Source organism: Euleptes europaea, chromosome 14, assembly GCF_029931775.1.
Source record: "Euleptes europaea isolate rEulEur1 chromosome 14, rEulEur1.hap1, whole genome shotgun sequence".
Taxonomy (NCBI): domain Eukaryota; kingdom Metazoa; phylum Chordata; class Lepidosauria; order Squamata; family Sphaerodactylidae; genus Euleptes; species Euleptes europaea.
Genome location: NC_079325.1, coordinates 45,586,037 through 45,602,292, shown reverse-complemented (window position 1 = coordinate 45,602,292; position 16,256 = coordinate 45,586,037). Strand labels below are relative to the sequence as shown.

Genomic DNA, 16,256 nt, shown 5'->3' with positions numbered 1-16,256 from the left:
GGGCAACTTTAGTGGGCTGTTCCTTGCTTAAGGAAGGAAACATTCTAGCACTGACAACAGAAACCCATTGAATTGTGTTTTGTGGGCAAGGAAGAAGAAGAATTGTAAGCCAATTTGATTCTTCCTTCAAGGTATTAAACTGTACAGACATTCAGGATCTGGGAGCCTCATATCAGCAGGATCATCTCTTCCCCTTATAAGCCCATATGGCACCTCCACTCATCTACTCGGTTCATCTGGCTCAGATTTGGTTGTTGGCTTGGATGAGAACCATTGTGGTGTAGTGGTTAGGAGCGGTGGACTCTAATCTGGAGAACCAAGTTTGTTTTCCCGCTGCTCCACATGAAGCCTGCTGGGTGACCTTAAGCTAGTCACAGTTCTCTCCCAGCTCTCTCAGTCCCACCTATCTCACAAGATGTCTGTTGTGGGTAGGGGGAAAGAAGGTGATTGTTAGCCAGTTTGAGACTCCTTAAAGGTAGAGAAAATGGGGGTATAAAAACCACTACTTCTTCACTGGCTGCTACCATTTTATAGAGCAGGTTTTGAAAATTATGTAAAGGCTGAAGTGCTTTGGGCGATCTCTGATGAAAACACAGCTTTGCTATTGGGTAATCAATAGGGTCACCAACCTCCAGTACTAGCTGGAGATCTCCTACTATTACAGCTGATCTCCAGCCGATAGAGATCAGTTCACCTGGAGAAAATGGATGCTTTGGCAATTGGACTCTATGGCATTGAAGTCTCTCCCCAAACCCCGCTCTCCTCAGGCTCCGCCCCCCCAAAACCCCCGCCAGTGGCGAAGAGGGACCTGACAACCCTAATAATCAACGGGCTAAGTTTTAAGAAGTATGTATTTCTTTTATTTTTTTATGTATTTTTTTATGTATTGTGCCTTTAAATTGGTGAATGTGTTGAGTTTTATGTAGTTTGAGTCCTGTGGTACAGAGAAAAGTGGGGTACATTTGCTTTGTTTTTTTTAAACATAAATATACCTTTCCAATTTTTAATTTTTTTAATGAAGAAAAGTCTCAAGAGACTCCAGACAATAGCAACAAGACCAGCAAGGGAGATTTGAGAAACATGGCAATTGCATGAAGATTCTGGCCTCCCTGGATGAAGTCAGTTTGGCCTTGCTGGCAGCTGGCTACCTCCCTGCTCGGAAAAGAATGAACGCCTAAAGCTCATTTGTGCATCATCTTGAGATCCCTGCAAAGATGTCTGCTTGTGCCATTGGCCACAGTGTGCGGTTATCCCCCTCCACCATGCACACGGCCAATTGCTTGCTCAATTTAACAATGTGGTGTTCCCTTTCTAAAGCATTTGTCTTCCCTTAAAATAAGACAGCGAAAAGCTTCATAAGCATTCAAGCGGTGGCAGCTCTGGGAATCTGGGCTGGGTCAAGGGGTCACAGACATTAAAAGGAAATAGGATTTTTGTTTGCCCTTAATGGAGGGGACCTTATCCCCTCTAGATCTCTGGCAGAAGGCCTTGCTCCCTGCCATTGACTGGGAAGGCTGGATGGAATGGTCTTTGTTGAGCCTCAAAGGCGCTCCTGGGTCAGCTGCAGGGCAAGCAGCTCAGCAGATTAACACGTTCCCTCCTCCGGCTGGCTCAGCACAACCGCCATCCTGTCCCTTCCTAAACAGCAACAAAGCCTGCCTGGTTCAGCGTTGGTGGGTGGATCTTGAGCCTTGAAACCATTCATAGGAAAGAAGAATCAGATAGATAGATAGATAGATAGATAGATAGATAGATAGATAGATAGATAGATAGATAGATAGATAGATAGATAGATAGATAGATAGATGCCAACGTCCAGGTACTAGCTGGAGCTCTCCCGCTATTACAACTGATCTCCAGCCGATAGAGATCAGTCCACCTGGAGAAAATGGCCGCTTTGACAATTGGCATCTATGGCATTGAAGTCCCTCCCCTCCCCAAACCCCATCCTTCTCAGGCTCCACCCCAAAAACCTCCCGCCAGTAGTGGAGAGGGACCTGGCAACCCTAAGTTAGATAGACAAACAGATGATAGATAGACAGATGATAGGCAGGCAGGCAGGCAGGCAGACAGACAGACAGACAGACAGACAGACAGATAGATAAATAGATATGTGTGTGTGTGTGCTGCCAAGTCACAGCTGACTTATGGCAATCTTGTAGGGTTTTCAAGGCAAAGAGATGCTAAGAAGTGGTTTGCCATTGCCTGCCTCTGTGTGGACTGAGAGTTCACAGAGAACTGTGACTGGCCCAAGGTCACCCTGCAAGCTTCATGTGGAGGAATGGGGGATTAAACCTGGTTCTCCAGATTAGAGTCCGCCACTCCCAACCACTATACCACACTGGCTCTCCAGAGATAGAGATAACCAGGCCACAGAGCATCCAAAAATGATTTAGACATTATAGTGGACAACCCACTGAACATACATCAATTAAGAGATAAAACTGGCATAAACTGCAAAAGCCATTTGGAGCTGAATAAACAAAAGTACCAATTCCAAGATTGAATACTTTTCATTCTTGGAAACTTCATCAGTCAGGAGGCTTGAAATAGGAATGCTTGAAAGAATTGTGAAGATTTAGTCCAGCAAAAGCAAGATGTGTAGAGATGAGCAAATATTCCGTTTTGTTGTATTTGATATTTGTTTATATTTTTGTTAATTATTTCAGACCAACTTTTTAGTGTTTGTTTTGTATGTTTGCTTGCATAATATTTATACATACAATTCACATATTATGCAGAATGCTGATTGGATTCACAAGTAATATTGAAAAAGATAATTTACAAGGAAAACGGGGTGCAAAAATAAAGCATCACAGGTTCAATCTGTATGAAGGAGAAACATAGGGCAAAAATGCACAGTCACTTACTGCGGTTTCTGCCCAGTTTCCTCCCCGTTCCAGCCAGGTTTAATGAACCCAGGCCGGGGGAGAATCTGTACGCATGACCCTTGTTGATCCGTGGCGAAACCGTGAGCTGCCCCGTCCAAGCAAACAGAAAACGCGGGAGCCACGTACTTCCTGGTCGTTCAGCAACGCCCCCTCCCCCTGGTGATTGGTCACGAGCATGCCGGAATGTCGAATAATGGGCAGTGGTATGAGAGTAGGAAAATTTGGCAAGCAGGAGAGTAACTGCTCTGGTGTCCACGCCCCGCTTCCAGGAAAGTTGAACTTTCTCAACATACCAGCCATTATCAATGAAATCATGCCTTTTTCCACACTTTGCAAGCAAGCACTGTCCCAATCAACACAACGTTGGGGTAATTTTTAATCAAAACATTTTCTCAATATTTCCATGTTGTAGTATATCAGGGAAAAAATCTCAAACAAGGCGGTTGGGTTGCGAGGGGAGGGGTTTGGAGGCGGGCAGGCCATTGTGAAGTGGGAAGATTCGGCTCGTGTTTATGTGAGACGAGCCAGGGATAACGGTTTGGCTCCTCGATAGCAAATCTGGGTTTGTTTTGGGTCGACACATCGCTCAGCCAGCAGCAAATCAAGTGCCGTTCGTTTGCAAGGATTTGATCCTGGGTGAAACTGGGAATAAACAGGGAGGAAACTGGGCAGAAACCGCAGTAAGTGACCGTGCATTTTTGCCCATAGTCAAAATGGGGGAATGTCAAGCCAAAAAAACACTGATGAGAAATTTGAAATTGTCCCTAAAGATAACAGGAAAAGAAATATCAGACCAAAGCCTATATGATCAACCCAAGTTCCAAGGTACTCTGCAATCTCCACCAAGAGATCACATGGTCATTTCATAAAACCACAAATCCCTGATGAGAAAATCTGCATAAAAGAAGTAGGATTGTGAAAAAAAACCCAGTAAATTTCAGGTTTGGGTTTATTGGGCCTGATTTTTTTCCAAGGTAAACCTGAAATCAGCCGCATACCCATATCAGTAAATATGGTATTTGGCTTTATATCCGGGTTTCCTGAAAAAAATTGGGTCTATTATAGTCTATGGATTTTTTTGAAGCTCCTGTGGGGGCATTTTTGGAAGAAGACTTCCCAAATTTTCAGGGTAGTTTCAAGGGACTCTTCTTGCATGAACCCCGGAGATTGGTGAAGTTTGGGTCAGGGGGTCCAATTTTATGGGGTCCTGAAGGGGTTGCTGCTCTCCTCCATAGAGAAGCATTAGGGGGTCGACTCATTTGGGACCCCATAAAATTGGATCTCCTAACCCAAACATTACCAAACTTTGGGGTTCATGCAAGGAGAGGCCCTTGCAGCTACACTGCGAATTTGGTGACTCTTCCTTGAACAATGACCCTGGGGGAGAATTTTGAAAGTACTTACTTTTCATAGTCTGAAAAGTCTCCAAAAAATCGTGGGGAAACTCAGTTTCCCATGAATGCTTGCAATGGGCCAGCATAATTGTGCAGGCCCATTGCAAGCATTTATGGGAAACTGAGTTTTCCCACAACTCTTGGGTACGGATGCAACCATTACAGACTGTGAAAAGTAAGTACTTTTAAAATTACCCCGGGGGGGGGGGCGGCATTTTTGAAGGTAGAGTCACCAAATTCACAGATTACCTTCAAGGGACTCTTCTTGCAGGAACCCCACATTTTGGTAAAGTTTGGGTCAGGGAGTCCAATTTTATGGGGTCCAGAAGGGGTTGACCCCCTCCTCCACAGGGTGGGCAACCACTTCAGGACCCCATAAAACTGGACCCCCTCACCCAAACTTTACCAAACTTTGGGGTTCCTGCAAGAAGAGTGACTTGAAGCTACACTGTGAATTTGGTTACTCTCCCTCCAAAAATGCCTCCCCAGAGCTAATTGAAATCCCCATAGGGAAAAGCCTGGGAAAAGCCAAAGCTGAAAAAAGCCGAATAATTGCCTGTTTGGATTCGGGAAGATTCCCAGGTTTTGGCATTCGGTAAAACCGAAACCCAAATATTGCCGAAACAGCTAATTTCAGGTTTATTATCTGTTTGGGTTTATCGATATGCACAACCCTAAACATAAGTGTTTGCAAACATGTGTTTGGTGCAGTCACCTTTTTCCAGATCAGAGTCCACTGCTCCAAACCACTGCTCTTAACCACTACATTAATAATAGTGCATTATTAATAATAATACATTATTAATAGTGAAGACCTTTTATGGACAAGAACGATTCAAAGAATGGAAATGTCCATTTTATAATCAGATATCATTTTGGTTAAGCAAAAAGGGGTTACTGATGCAGAGTTGTAAAGTATTTTAAGTGACTATGTGATTATAAGACTATTTGTTTTTTGTTAATGTATATATTTATCGTTGACTGTCCATTTTTATTAATATTGTTTTTTTAAAAAAAAATCCTTTGCAACTGTGCTTTGATGTGTAGACAAAGAAATCCAACTGCAAATGATTGCTATTGCTCAATGATCATGCAATACCCAATGGTGTGTGGATGCAGTCACTATGTTTCCTCTCATCTTTGCATGCTAAAAAAAGGGGGGGTCTCTTCTTCACCTGCATCTATCTTGCAATTCTTGGTCTGCCCAAGCTGAGTTTTAACATTGCCCCTTTTCAAGTAGGTGCCAACGTTGTGCTGGAATGAAACGGTACGTGGAGAATTTTTTTAATGCAGACAGCCCCCCTCCTCCCCCACCCCACCCAGACTGGCCTCTTTCGCTCTCCTTTCATCATTTTCCCCTTTGGAATATCTCCTTTTACATTCCACTCATAAAGCTCTTTAAAGGGTGGGGGGCTGGATGGGAGAAAGTATGACAAGAATCTGGTTTCCACTCAAGGGTCTCAGACAGGAAAATATCTAACAGGGCTGGGCCCAAGTATCCCATGGCAGCGCATATGAATAAGAAATCATGCAGGTACCTGTGAGGTCCTCTAAGCTACAGAGTAAAGTTATCTAAAGCATTAAAAAAATACAGAGCTGTATGCTTTGAATTAGGAATGTATTGTAGAAAAAAGAAGAGACAAATAGAAAAGAGGAATAAACCAAAACTTATTTGGGGGACGGGAGGCGCACTGTTACAATGTCACTACTGAAACTGCTGAATTCTGTCTCTCTTAATCCGTTCCAGCAATGATGGTGGAAAGCCAGCTAAGGGTATGGCAAACAAATGGACAAACAGACTTGCAGAATTTATATGGAATAAGATGTAACCTAGAATAAAATGTGCTCCAAAATGAAAACAAAAGGAGCTTAGTTGAAGGTATAGCTGAAGGCCTCCCAGGTTCCTGCTGGAGGTGGGGATCCTCTGCCCCAGCAGGTACTTCCTGGCACCACTCAGATGGGCGGCAGGAGAATCATAAAGGTGACAACGGGGGGGGGGGGGTTGATGTTACTTCCTGTGCAACTGTTAAGTGATGTCGGCATGTCACCGGGGGGTGCTCTAGGATTTGGGCAAATCTCTATGTTTAAACCATAGAGTTATGCATGAGTGATAAAGCATTCCCAATGATGCACCAGTATAACTTCTGGTCACACAGGAAGTGAGGTCAGCATGTCGCCAGCAATGTAATCACATCACCTGTAAGTAGGGTTGCCAGGTGCCTGTAAATGGTGGGCAGTTGCCACCATTAACAGGCCTGCCCGCTGCCCTTCAGCTGGCTGGTGGAGGAAACAGTCCAGAGCTAAAGGGGGGGGAATCCCCACACACACGCTGCATGGCATGGCCCAATAATGTCCCTTCTGAGGTAAACCCGGAAGAGATAGGGATGCTCTAGCATGTCCCTCAGAAAACTCTATGGAAACCATATAGAAATTCTATGGAAACCATAGAGTTTTTTTGAGGAATATGCTAGTGTCCCTGTTACTTTCGGGTTTGTCAGGGATGCTCTAGCACTTTCCTCCGAAAATCTATGGTTTCCATGGAGTTTTTTTGAGGGACATGCTAGAGCATCCCTGTCACTTCTGGGGTTTATCCCAGAAAAGACAGTATTGTGTGCATGCGCTGTGCGCTCACAAATCAACCCCGCCCCCGAAGCTCCTGCTGATGGCAAGGGGGGACCTGGCAACCCTACCTGCAAGGGCCCCAATGCCTCCCTGTGAGTCTCCTGCTGCTTGCCAGCCTTGTGCTGGCAGCCATGCTAGCTGTAAACGGTGCATTCTTCAACACATGCTTAGAATAAAAGAGGATGAGAATTATAGCAGGCAATTTGAACAAGAATATGAAATAAGTTGCATGAGGAGGAAGGAAACCATTTTCCTGATCCAAATATCCTCTTCCTGATTACCATAAACTCCCTTGGGCTTGAGCAGGTTAGAAGTACACCAACACCACCAAGCACATTTGACTGTACTCATCTAAATAAGAGGAAGTAAATGAATCGTTCTTGCAACAGAGGGATATAAGCAGTGGAAGCACCCAAGCATTCAGTCAGCACTATTTCCGTAACTGACCAGGCAAGAGATCTGGGGTGGGGGTCATGGCAGCTAAGGAAAATGTATAGAAAAGGTGAAAATAGCAAATTCTGTGTTAGGGAGTATCAGGAAAGGGATTCCTACATGCACATATGTGTGGGTCATCATTCATTAGTTTCACTCCCCAAATTTGTTCATATCCCACACTCACTGCTAGTATTTTAATTTTACTTGGACCATAATTTTGAGCACTAAGATGATCAACTGTAGAATAGCCAGGGAACATGCCAAAAGGGCTTGCAGAACACTAAACGCCTAATGCTTGGTACATTTCATTGTTTAAAATAACTTCAGACCTTTACAAGGGTTTCTCCTAACTTTCCATCTTCTAGAACAGAGGGAGGAGAAAATATATGAAGCTGGCAGCGGTAACTATGACTCTCTTAACAGCTATGAGTCTGGTTATGGAGGCAGCTTTAGTAGGTACACCACGTCCTCGTGGTTTCCACTGGGCAATGGTAGGGAAACCTTACCCTACCAACTAAGTGTGTTCCCACTGTCTCTTCCCCTCCGGTTCCACATGACGAGGGCTTATGCTGACAAAGGGCTAAATGGCCCCTCGTTTCCAGGAAACTGCTGCTAGATTCAAAAGCTGTTATCATTCAGATGTTATCTTTTGTTACTGACTTACTGATTGACTGAATATTTCTATTAAATTTGTAATCCACCTTGAGTCCCAGTGAAAGGCAGACTATAAATGAAAATAAATAAATAAATACTCAGAAGAAGAAGAACAAGAGTTGGCTTTTATATGCCATCTTTCTCTACCACTTAAGGAAGAATGAAGCCAGCTTACAATCACCTTCCCTTCCCCTCCCCACAACAGACACCTTGTGAGCACTGGTTATGAGCACTGGACTCTAATCTGGTGAACCGGTGTTGATTCTCTACTCCTCCACATGAGCAACGGACTCTAATCTGGTGGACCGGGTTGGTTTCCCCACTCCTACACATGAAGCCTGCTGGGTGACCTTGGGCTAGTCACAGCTCTCTCCGAACTCTCTCTCTGCCTCACCTACCTCACAGGGTGTCTGTCGAGCAGAGAGGAAGGGAATGTGATTGTAAACCGTTATTACACTCCTTAAAAGGAAGAGAAAATCAGGGTATAAAAACCAACTCTTCTTCTAATGAACTTGTGGCAGATTCTGACCCTGGTGAGCCCACAGCAGAGGCTAAATATCAAAAGCCTATGCTCCACAGGACAGTAATTCCACTTCTTTGAGAGACCTTCTTACCAAACAAATCAGATTCCCACATGGAGGAAGGAACTTCTCCACAGCAATGTGTGCCTGTACAACAGCAACCGGCAATGGGTTTCAACAGAACCAGAGGAATAGCAGCTTACCTTTTTAGTCTTGACTGTCGAAGCACAGCAGTCTCCGCCGTCGTAGTTGCAAAAGGCTTTGTTGTTGCTGGAGTCACAGTAGTTGTCTCCCATGAAAGGCTGAAAGAAGAACAGGCATGAAGTTGCCAAGTCAAATTGTTGGTCCATCTCATACAATATTGTTTGGTTGGCGGCTGGTGGTTAAGGGAAGACATGATAGAGGTCTATTAAATTATGCATGGTATGGAGAGAGTGGCCACTGTGTGAACAGACTGCTGGACTTGATGGGCCTTGGTCTGATCCAGCATGGCCTTTTTTATGTTCTTAGGTTCGTATGCCAGATATCAGGCAAAAAAGAGGTCTTTCCCAACACCTGCTAGCTGAGAGCTTTTTAACTGAAGATACTGAGAGGAAAACATGGGCCCTTTTGCATATGAAGCATTTCTACCCTGCATGCTTCTTGTGTCCTTTTAATCTGTTGTAAGCAGATTTGGTAGCCCTGGCCTGGATAGCCCAAGTTAGCCTGATCTCATCACTGTCAGATCTCAGAAGCTTAGCAGGGTTCACCCTGGCAAGAATTTGGATGGGGGACCTCCAAGGAAAAACAGGAGCATGACGCAGAGGCAAGCAATGGCAAGCCACATCTGAATGTCTCTTGCCTTGAAAACCCCACCACCAGAGGTCACCACAAATTAGCATGTGGTGGGGGAGGTTTTAGGCCAGACTTTTTTTCTGCTGAGTAAATATTGTAAAGTCTTTTCTTTTAAACACAGAACACAAAATCACTATTCCTCTGCCTGCTATCTGAAGTGGTACGGTCACATCATCAACTACTTCAGCATTCTCCCACTTTTTTCTTCTACAGGGGTAGACCAGGTCTGAGATGCAGCAGGTAGGGTCGCCAACCCCCAGGTGAGGCCTGGATATCTCCCTCTATTACAACGGATCTCCAGTTCACCTTGAGAAAATAGCTACTTTGGAAGGTGGACTCTATGGCATTACACCCCATTGAAGTCCCTCCCCTCCTCATACCACAACCTCCTCAGGCTCCACCCTCAAAATCTCCAGGTATTCCCCAACCCAGAGCTGGCAACCCTAGCAGCAGGTGGGGGTGGGGTGTGTGGCAGCAGGTCTCTGGGGTGGAGCCAGAGGAGGGTGGGGTTTGGGGAGGGGAAGGGCTTCAATGCCAAAGAGTCCAATTGCCCAAGCGGCCATTTTCTCCAGGTGAACCGATCTCTATAGGCTGGAGATCAGTTGTAATAGCAGGAGATCTTTAGGCCATAGAATATTTGTTGTGATTTATTCTGTTTAAGAAAAATATAAAACTGAATACACTGGAAGCTGTCAATGTTATTGAATGAGCCCATGCGCTTACATATTTTTGATAGCACCTCGAGGTTGGCAACCTTATGTGTGGCTAAGAAAACCATACCGGATGGGGCAGTCCAGATGGGGCAGAATGAATCCCGTTGGAACCTGGGAATGAATCAGATGGCTTGGCTTGTCCCTAGTCATTGAGACCATTGGTCTGTTTGTTAGAAATTAAGCTACTGGGCCTCAGGAAGCATAACTCTGAGAATGCCATGAGAACAACATGGGCTCTCTGCTATCTTTATAGCCAGTTGCAAGAGTCGAGGTCTGGAAAGCACTCCTCCCCACCCACCCCGCCTCCAGTTCTATCACATAAAACACCAATTTTGTGTTCTCCTATTAAACAGCCTTGCAAGGAACTCTTTGCTGCTGCGGTGGCAGACGGGGTCACTGGAAATGGCAGCCCCTCGTTTCCATTGTGTGACCATTAGAGCTCTCCCTCATGTCCTCTTTTGTTCTAAATGGAGACACAGGCTGTCCTCCCCCAGAAGGAACTGTCTCTGGAAAAGGAGCTTAACGCGGTTGAGGTTTCGTTCGCCCGGAGAATCCTAATGGCCCGGCTCGACTCTTTCGAAATGAAATGTCGGGATGTCTGGAGAACAGTCGCCGAGGACCGGCTGGCCTGCTTTCCTTTCGGAAGCGCCAAGGTCAAGCTCATAAATATTTCAAGGGGACACTGTGAAACGTTTTAGACCCCATAAGTTTTTATCGCCATTACCGCTTGGTGTATACGTAAACAGCTCCTCACAGGACTGGAAGGAACCTCAGCGTTCTCAACTCATATTCCACAACCAGGCAGGAAAGCTGTTGGCTCATTCATTTTCAAGCAGTCTGGTTTTTTTTTTTTTTAAACTTTCATAATGACTGAACTGGCTACATATCCCGTCTCTTGCAGACTACTAAGACTCAGAAGGTAAATTCCTACAACCACAGCTGTTTGCTAGACAGTTTCTGTTGTAACATGGCATCGTGGTTTCCTGAAGTGTTTGTTTCTTGGTGGGGTTATATGAAACAAAACACCCCATTTTATCTCCTTGGTCTCAAGGTGATGAACCACATAGAAACTGAGTTGTAAAGATATATTCAATGACCTAATTAATCAAATTAAAACAGATTCAAATGCACAAAATACAAAACTTTGCCCTGTCAGAATTCTTTTTTTGGTCTTTAATGTGCTACTGGACTCTTGCTCTTTTCTACCATTAAAAAACATTCAGACGAAAATGTGCAAGTTAAAACACACAGGATCAGCAAACTCAGAGCCAAATCTGCTGGAAAAATTCATCCTCCACCCAATGCTCTCTGGAGTAGGGCTGCCTTACAAGTAGGGTTCCCATTTACCCACTTATGGCAGGAGATTTCCTGTCCCCCACCAACCCTGCTCATCTGGGCAGTGGGAGGAAAGTGGCTGGCCAAACTGGGAGGGGGGAGATGCAATTGTCATTCTTAGAATCATAGAATTATAGAGTTGGAAGGGACCACCAGGGTTATCAAGTCCAACCCCCTGAACAATGCAGGACATTGACAATTATCTCCCCCCCCCACACACCCCCAGTGACCAGAAGATGGCCAAGATGCCTTCCCTCTCATGAACTGCCTAAGGTCACAGAATCAGCATTGCTGACAGATGGCCATCTAACCTCTTCTTAAAAACCTCCAGGGATGGAGAGCTTACCACCTCCTGAGGAGGCCTGTTCCACTGAGGAACCGCTCTAACTGTTAGAAATTTTTTCCTAATGTCAAGATGGAAACTCTTTTGATTTAATTTCAACTCGTTGGTTCTGGTCCGACCTCCTGGAGCAACAGAAAACAACTCGGCACCATCCTCTATATGACAGCCTTTCAAGTACTTGAAGATGGTTATCATATCCCCTATCAGTCTTTTCCTCTTCTGGCTAAACGTACCCAGCTCCTTCAACCTTTCTTCACAGGACTTGTTCTCCAGACCTCTCACCATCTTGTGTGATGACACAACTTCCTGTGTCGCCCAGAAATGACATCATTGTGTTGGGCACTCACCCCAATACTCTATATCTAGGGTTGCCAGCTCCAGTTTGGGAAATACCTGGAGATTTTGGGGGTGGAGCCTGAGGAGGGCAGGGTTTGGAGATGGGAGGGACTTCAATGCCATAGAGTCCAATGGCCCAAACGGCCATTTTCTCCAGGTGAACTTATTTATATCACCTGGAGATCAGTTGTAATAGCAGATCTCCAGCCACCACCTGGAGGTTGGCAATCCCTATCTCTTGCCTGTCTCTTTAATAAAGGCTTCATCTGTGGAAATGAGCAACAAAGTTTTTTTGTGGCATGGAGGCCCAAAATATCACCTGGGAAATAGCATACCATTAAGCTTTCATTAAAGGGACAGGACCATTTTTCTCCAGGCCAGTTGGAAACTCTATTACTTCTACCCAGTAAGAATGGCAATCATGTTTGTGCCCATGCAACACCAAAGAGGCACAAAAGCTTTTTCAGGCCACTTCACCAAATTCTAGTTTACTGTGTTGTGTGTCTCTAGAAACTGGAAAATAAGTCTGTTTTTTTTTCTTCCCCAAAACAGATGATAGGATGCTAAACCCAGACTTGACGACCTTGTACAACCAATAAATTTGTCTTGTTTTCCTTCAGGGCTAAAACTTGTCATAAAATGCACAAGATAAGGAAAACCTTTTGTCTGTATAAAGCTTTAAAGGTTTCCAGTTATGCCAACTGGAGGAATCTCGGCACGGAAGTTCTCCTCTTTGCCTTCAGCAAGCCTCTACTTGTGTGCTTCTAAACAACTACAACCATTGCAAAAACCAAAATGGTCATGAACAGGACCATTGAGAGACGCACACGAGCTGGAAGCTGCAAGATAACTAAAGATGAAATCTTATGCCGTGCATGGTCTCTCTCACTAATGTGCATAGATTTGATGCCCTGCTGGAGTGTCTCTTTGGCTACACCTATGCTCTGTTTGTAATGCCTGTAATCATCATTGTATGCTTATGTGTTCAGTTTGCATAATTGCTCTTCTGGAAAAGCTAGGCCTAAAGTATAAAAGCAGGTTTGGAATACTGTGTATTCATACCGCACACATGGAAACTTTGGGAACGTTGGCATCCATAACTATAAGAGGCCAATAGAACACATTGCCTGGTACAGGCTTTCCCCTGTAGAGACAAACAGTATCTTACCTTCACTGTTAGGAATGTGAACCACAAGACCAAGTGTTTGCTTAGAGACAGCTTCTACCAATCTCTATACACTATGTTAATTAAAGTAAGATAGATAACCAATGTCTAGTAAGTCTACGTATTTTGTAACACCCCTGACCAAAGGTTATATATGTTGTGGCAATCCTTTGTTCTGGTGTGCGAGCTGTCCTCCGCTTTTGGGAAGCTCCCACCCGGTATGTATTATTGATCTTAATAAACAAACTGTTCTAAATTATCAACCTCTTCCTGTGTTATGGTCATTGGAACTTAAAACCATTTCACAGTCATAACATGTTAAGGGAGGGAAGGAGCCAGGTATAGCCCGATCTCATCAGATCTTGGGAGCTAAGCAGGGTCAGTACTTGGGGAGGAGGACCACCAAGGAAGACTCTGCAGAGGAAGGTGATGGCAAACCACCTCTGCTTAATCACTTGCCTTGAAAGCCCCTTGCAGGGGTCATAGGGTTGCCAGGTCCCTCATTGCCATCGGTGGGAGGTTTTTGGGGTACAGCCTGAGAAGGGCAGGGTTTGGGGAGGGGAGGGACTTCAAAGCCATAGAGTCCAATTGCCAAAGTGGCCATTGTCTCCAGGTGAACTGATCTCTATCGGCTGGAGATCAGTTGTAATAGCAGGTGATCTTCTACTATTACCTAGTTGGCAACCCTAAGGGGTCACCATAAGTCAGCTGTGACTTTACACTCACATGCTCTGTTTATTTAAAAATAAAACAAATTTTACACACACACAAAAATCACCACATCTGCATTATCCAGCCAAACCCAGGTTGCATTGCCTCAGGGACATTTCACCCTTCAGGGAAGTATGGAGCATTCTGCAGTGGTGTCAGGGGGAGGATTCGGCTTCCTTGAAGAGACAGTGTGAACTCGCTGAAGGCACAGCACCAATTGATGCAGGTTCTCACTCTCCCTGGGATCGGGAATGGATTAGCAGATATGCTGACCTGCATGAGTGCACCTCTGTTTCTTCTTAAGTTTTAAGCCAATACTATAAAAACATTGCAAATCCCATCCGATGCAAAACTTAGCCCTGTAGTGTTGTCCCATGGAATTTCTTACCAGTCAGGGAAGTGAGAAGAGTGCAGCAGTCTTTTTAAGGCTTTTTTTAACAATCAGAATTTAATAAGACAACTATGGGCTTGATGGGAAGTCTATGGGCTTGATGGGAAGTCTAATTCAAGACTCTTTGTTACAAATAGGGCTTTGTTACAACTAACGTCAGCTATTATAGGTTCCAGTGTTATTTTAGAGTTTTGGTAGGGTCGCCATGAGTCAGAAGTGACTTGATGGCACTTAACACACACACAGCACTAATAATGTTTAATAACAACAAACTTTCCTTACATTCCAGGCAACATATGCAGGAAACCATCAGCAATGAGCACCTGAGGTTGCTTCTGGAAGAAATCTTACAGGGCAAAAACGCATGGTCGCTTTAGCCTCCTTTATTCCCTGTTTCAGCCAGGATTCAGCCAGGATCAAATGCATGCGTTTTGCCGAACGTGCGTTCAATCCTGGCTGAATCCTGGCTGAAACAGGGAATAAAAGAGGCTAAAGCGACCATGTGTTTTTGCCCACAGACAGACCCACCCCCACCCCAAAAAACCCTGAGTTGGGCCAAAATCTCAAGAGTGAGCGAATGAGCTTATTTCAAGGAGATGAGTTAAGTGCAAAGTGTAAACACAGATCTATTAATGGAGCAGTGAGACAACTTTTAATCATAGGTTTCCAGATACTTTCCCCCTTTAAAACCCTCCGCTTTTTAACTCAAGGGAGGAAGAGTGTGAAACAGCATGATGGAAGTGTTACCTAAAAGACCAGAGGTGAGAAGTAATTTTTTTTTTAAAAAAGAGTTGTCACTCAGAGTAGACAATGCTTTGTAAGATGAACCAGTGGTCTGACTCCATAGAGGCTGCTCTGTATGTTTATGCCAGCGCTTAGAGATGTTTAAGGACACTGGACAAAATCCATGGAAAATATCTCCTGTCCATGGAAAAAAGAGTGGGCTCGCATAGGAAACATTCCCCAGGGATCATGTCCATTCTCATTAAAGAGTGGGAGGAGAATGTGATTCATTCATTCACTTTGAGAGCATTTTTGATGTTGGCACCACTGAGTGTTTCAACAAAAGGCTTAACCAGAGAAAAGGAAACTGAAAAGATTGGGGCAGAATCCCAGTTTGACACCAGCAAAGGGCAAGTGACCACAAGGTATTGTCCAAAGTAGTTGTGGTTGTGAGTTTGTGACACCAACAAGGAAAGCAGCCATTTCCATTTCATGACCTCATCTTAGGACTCTTTCCTTTTCTCAGTCGTTATTGATGGGCTATAAATCTACTGGTAATCTTAAACACATGAAACTGCCTTATAATGAGTCAAACTACTGGGTTATCAAGGACCACAATGTCTACTCTGATTGGCAGTGGCTCTCCATATTTTTGGGTACAGGAACATAAGAAAAGTCACGCTGGATCAGAGCAAGGCCCATCAAGTCCAGCAGTCTGTTCGCACAGTGGCCAATCAGGTGCCTCTAGGAAGCCCACCGACAGCTGCAGCAGCATTCTCCTGCCTGTGTTCCACAGAACCTAATGTAATAGGCATGTTCCTCTGATACTGCAGGGAATAGGTATGCATCATGACTAGTAGAAAAGAGCAAGAGTCCAGTAGCACCTTAAAGACTAACAAATTTGTTAGTCTTTAAGGTGCTACTGGACTCTTGCTCTTTTCTACTACTGCAGACAGACTAACACGGCTACCCACTGTGAATTATCATCATGACTAGTATTCATTTTGACTAGTAGCCATGGATAGCCTATCCTCCATGAACGTGTCCACTTCCCTCTTAAAGCCTTCCAAGTTAGCAGCCATCACCCCATCCTGGGGCAGGGAGTTCCACAATTTAACTATGTGTTGTGTGAAGAAATACTTCCTTTGATCTGTTTGGACTCTCTCGCCCTCCAGCTTCAGCAGATGA

At 44.6% G+C, this 16,256-nt stretch overlaps 1 protein-coding gene across 1 annotated transcript in view; it reads right to left on the bottom strand.

Moving 5' to 3' along the window:
• The window catches only part of PAPPA (pappalysin 1), a 328,178-nt gene that overhangs the window by 19,898 nt on the left and 292,024 nt on the right, over positions 1-16,256 (bottom strand). The window contains exon 21 of the mRNA XM_056860765.1: positions 8,721-8,819. Coding sequence (XP_056716743.1) covers positions 8,721-8,819 — 99 coding nt within the window. The remainder of the gene's footprint in view (positions 1-8,720; positions 8,820-16,256) is intronic.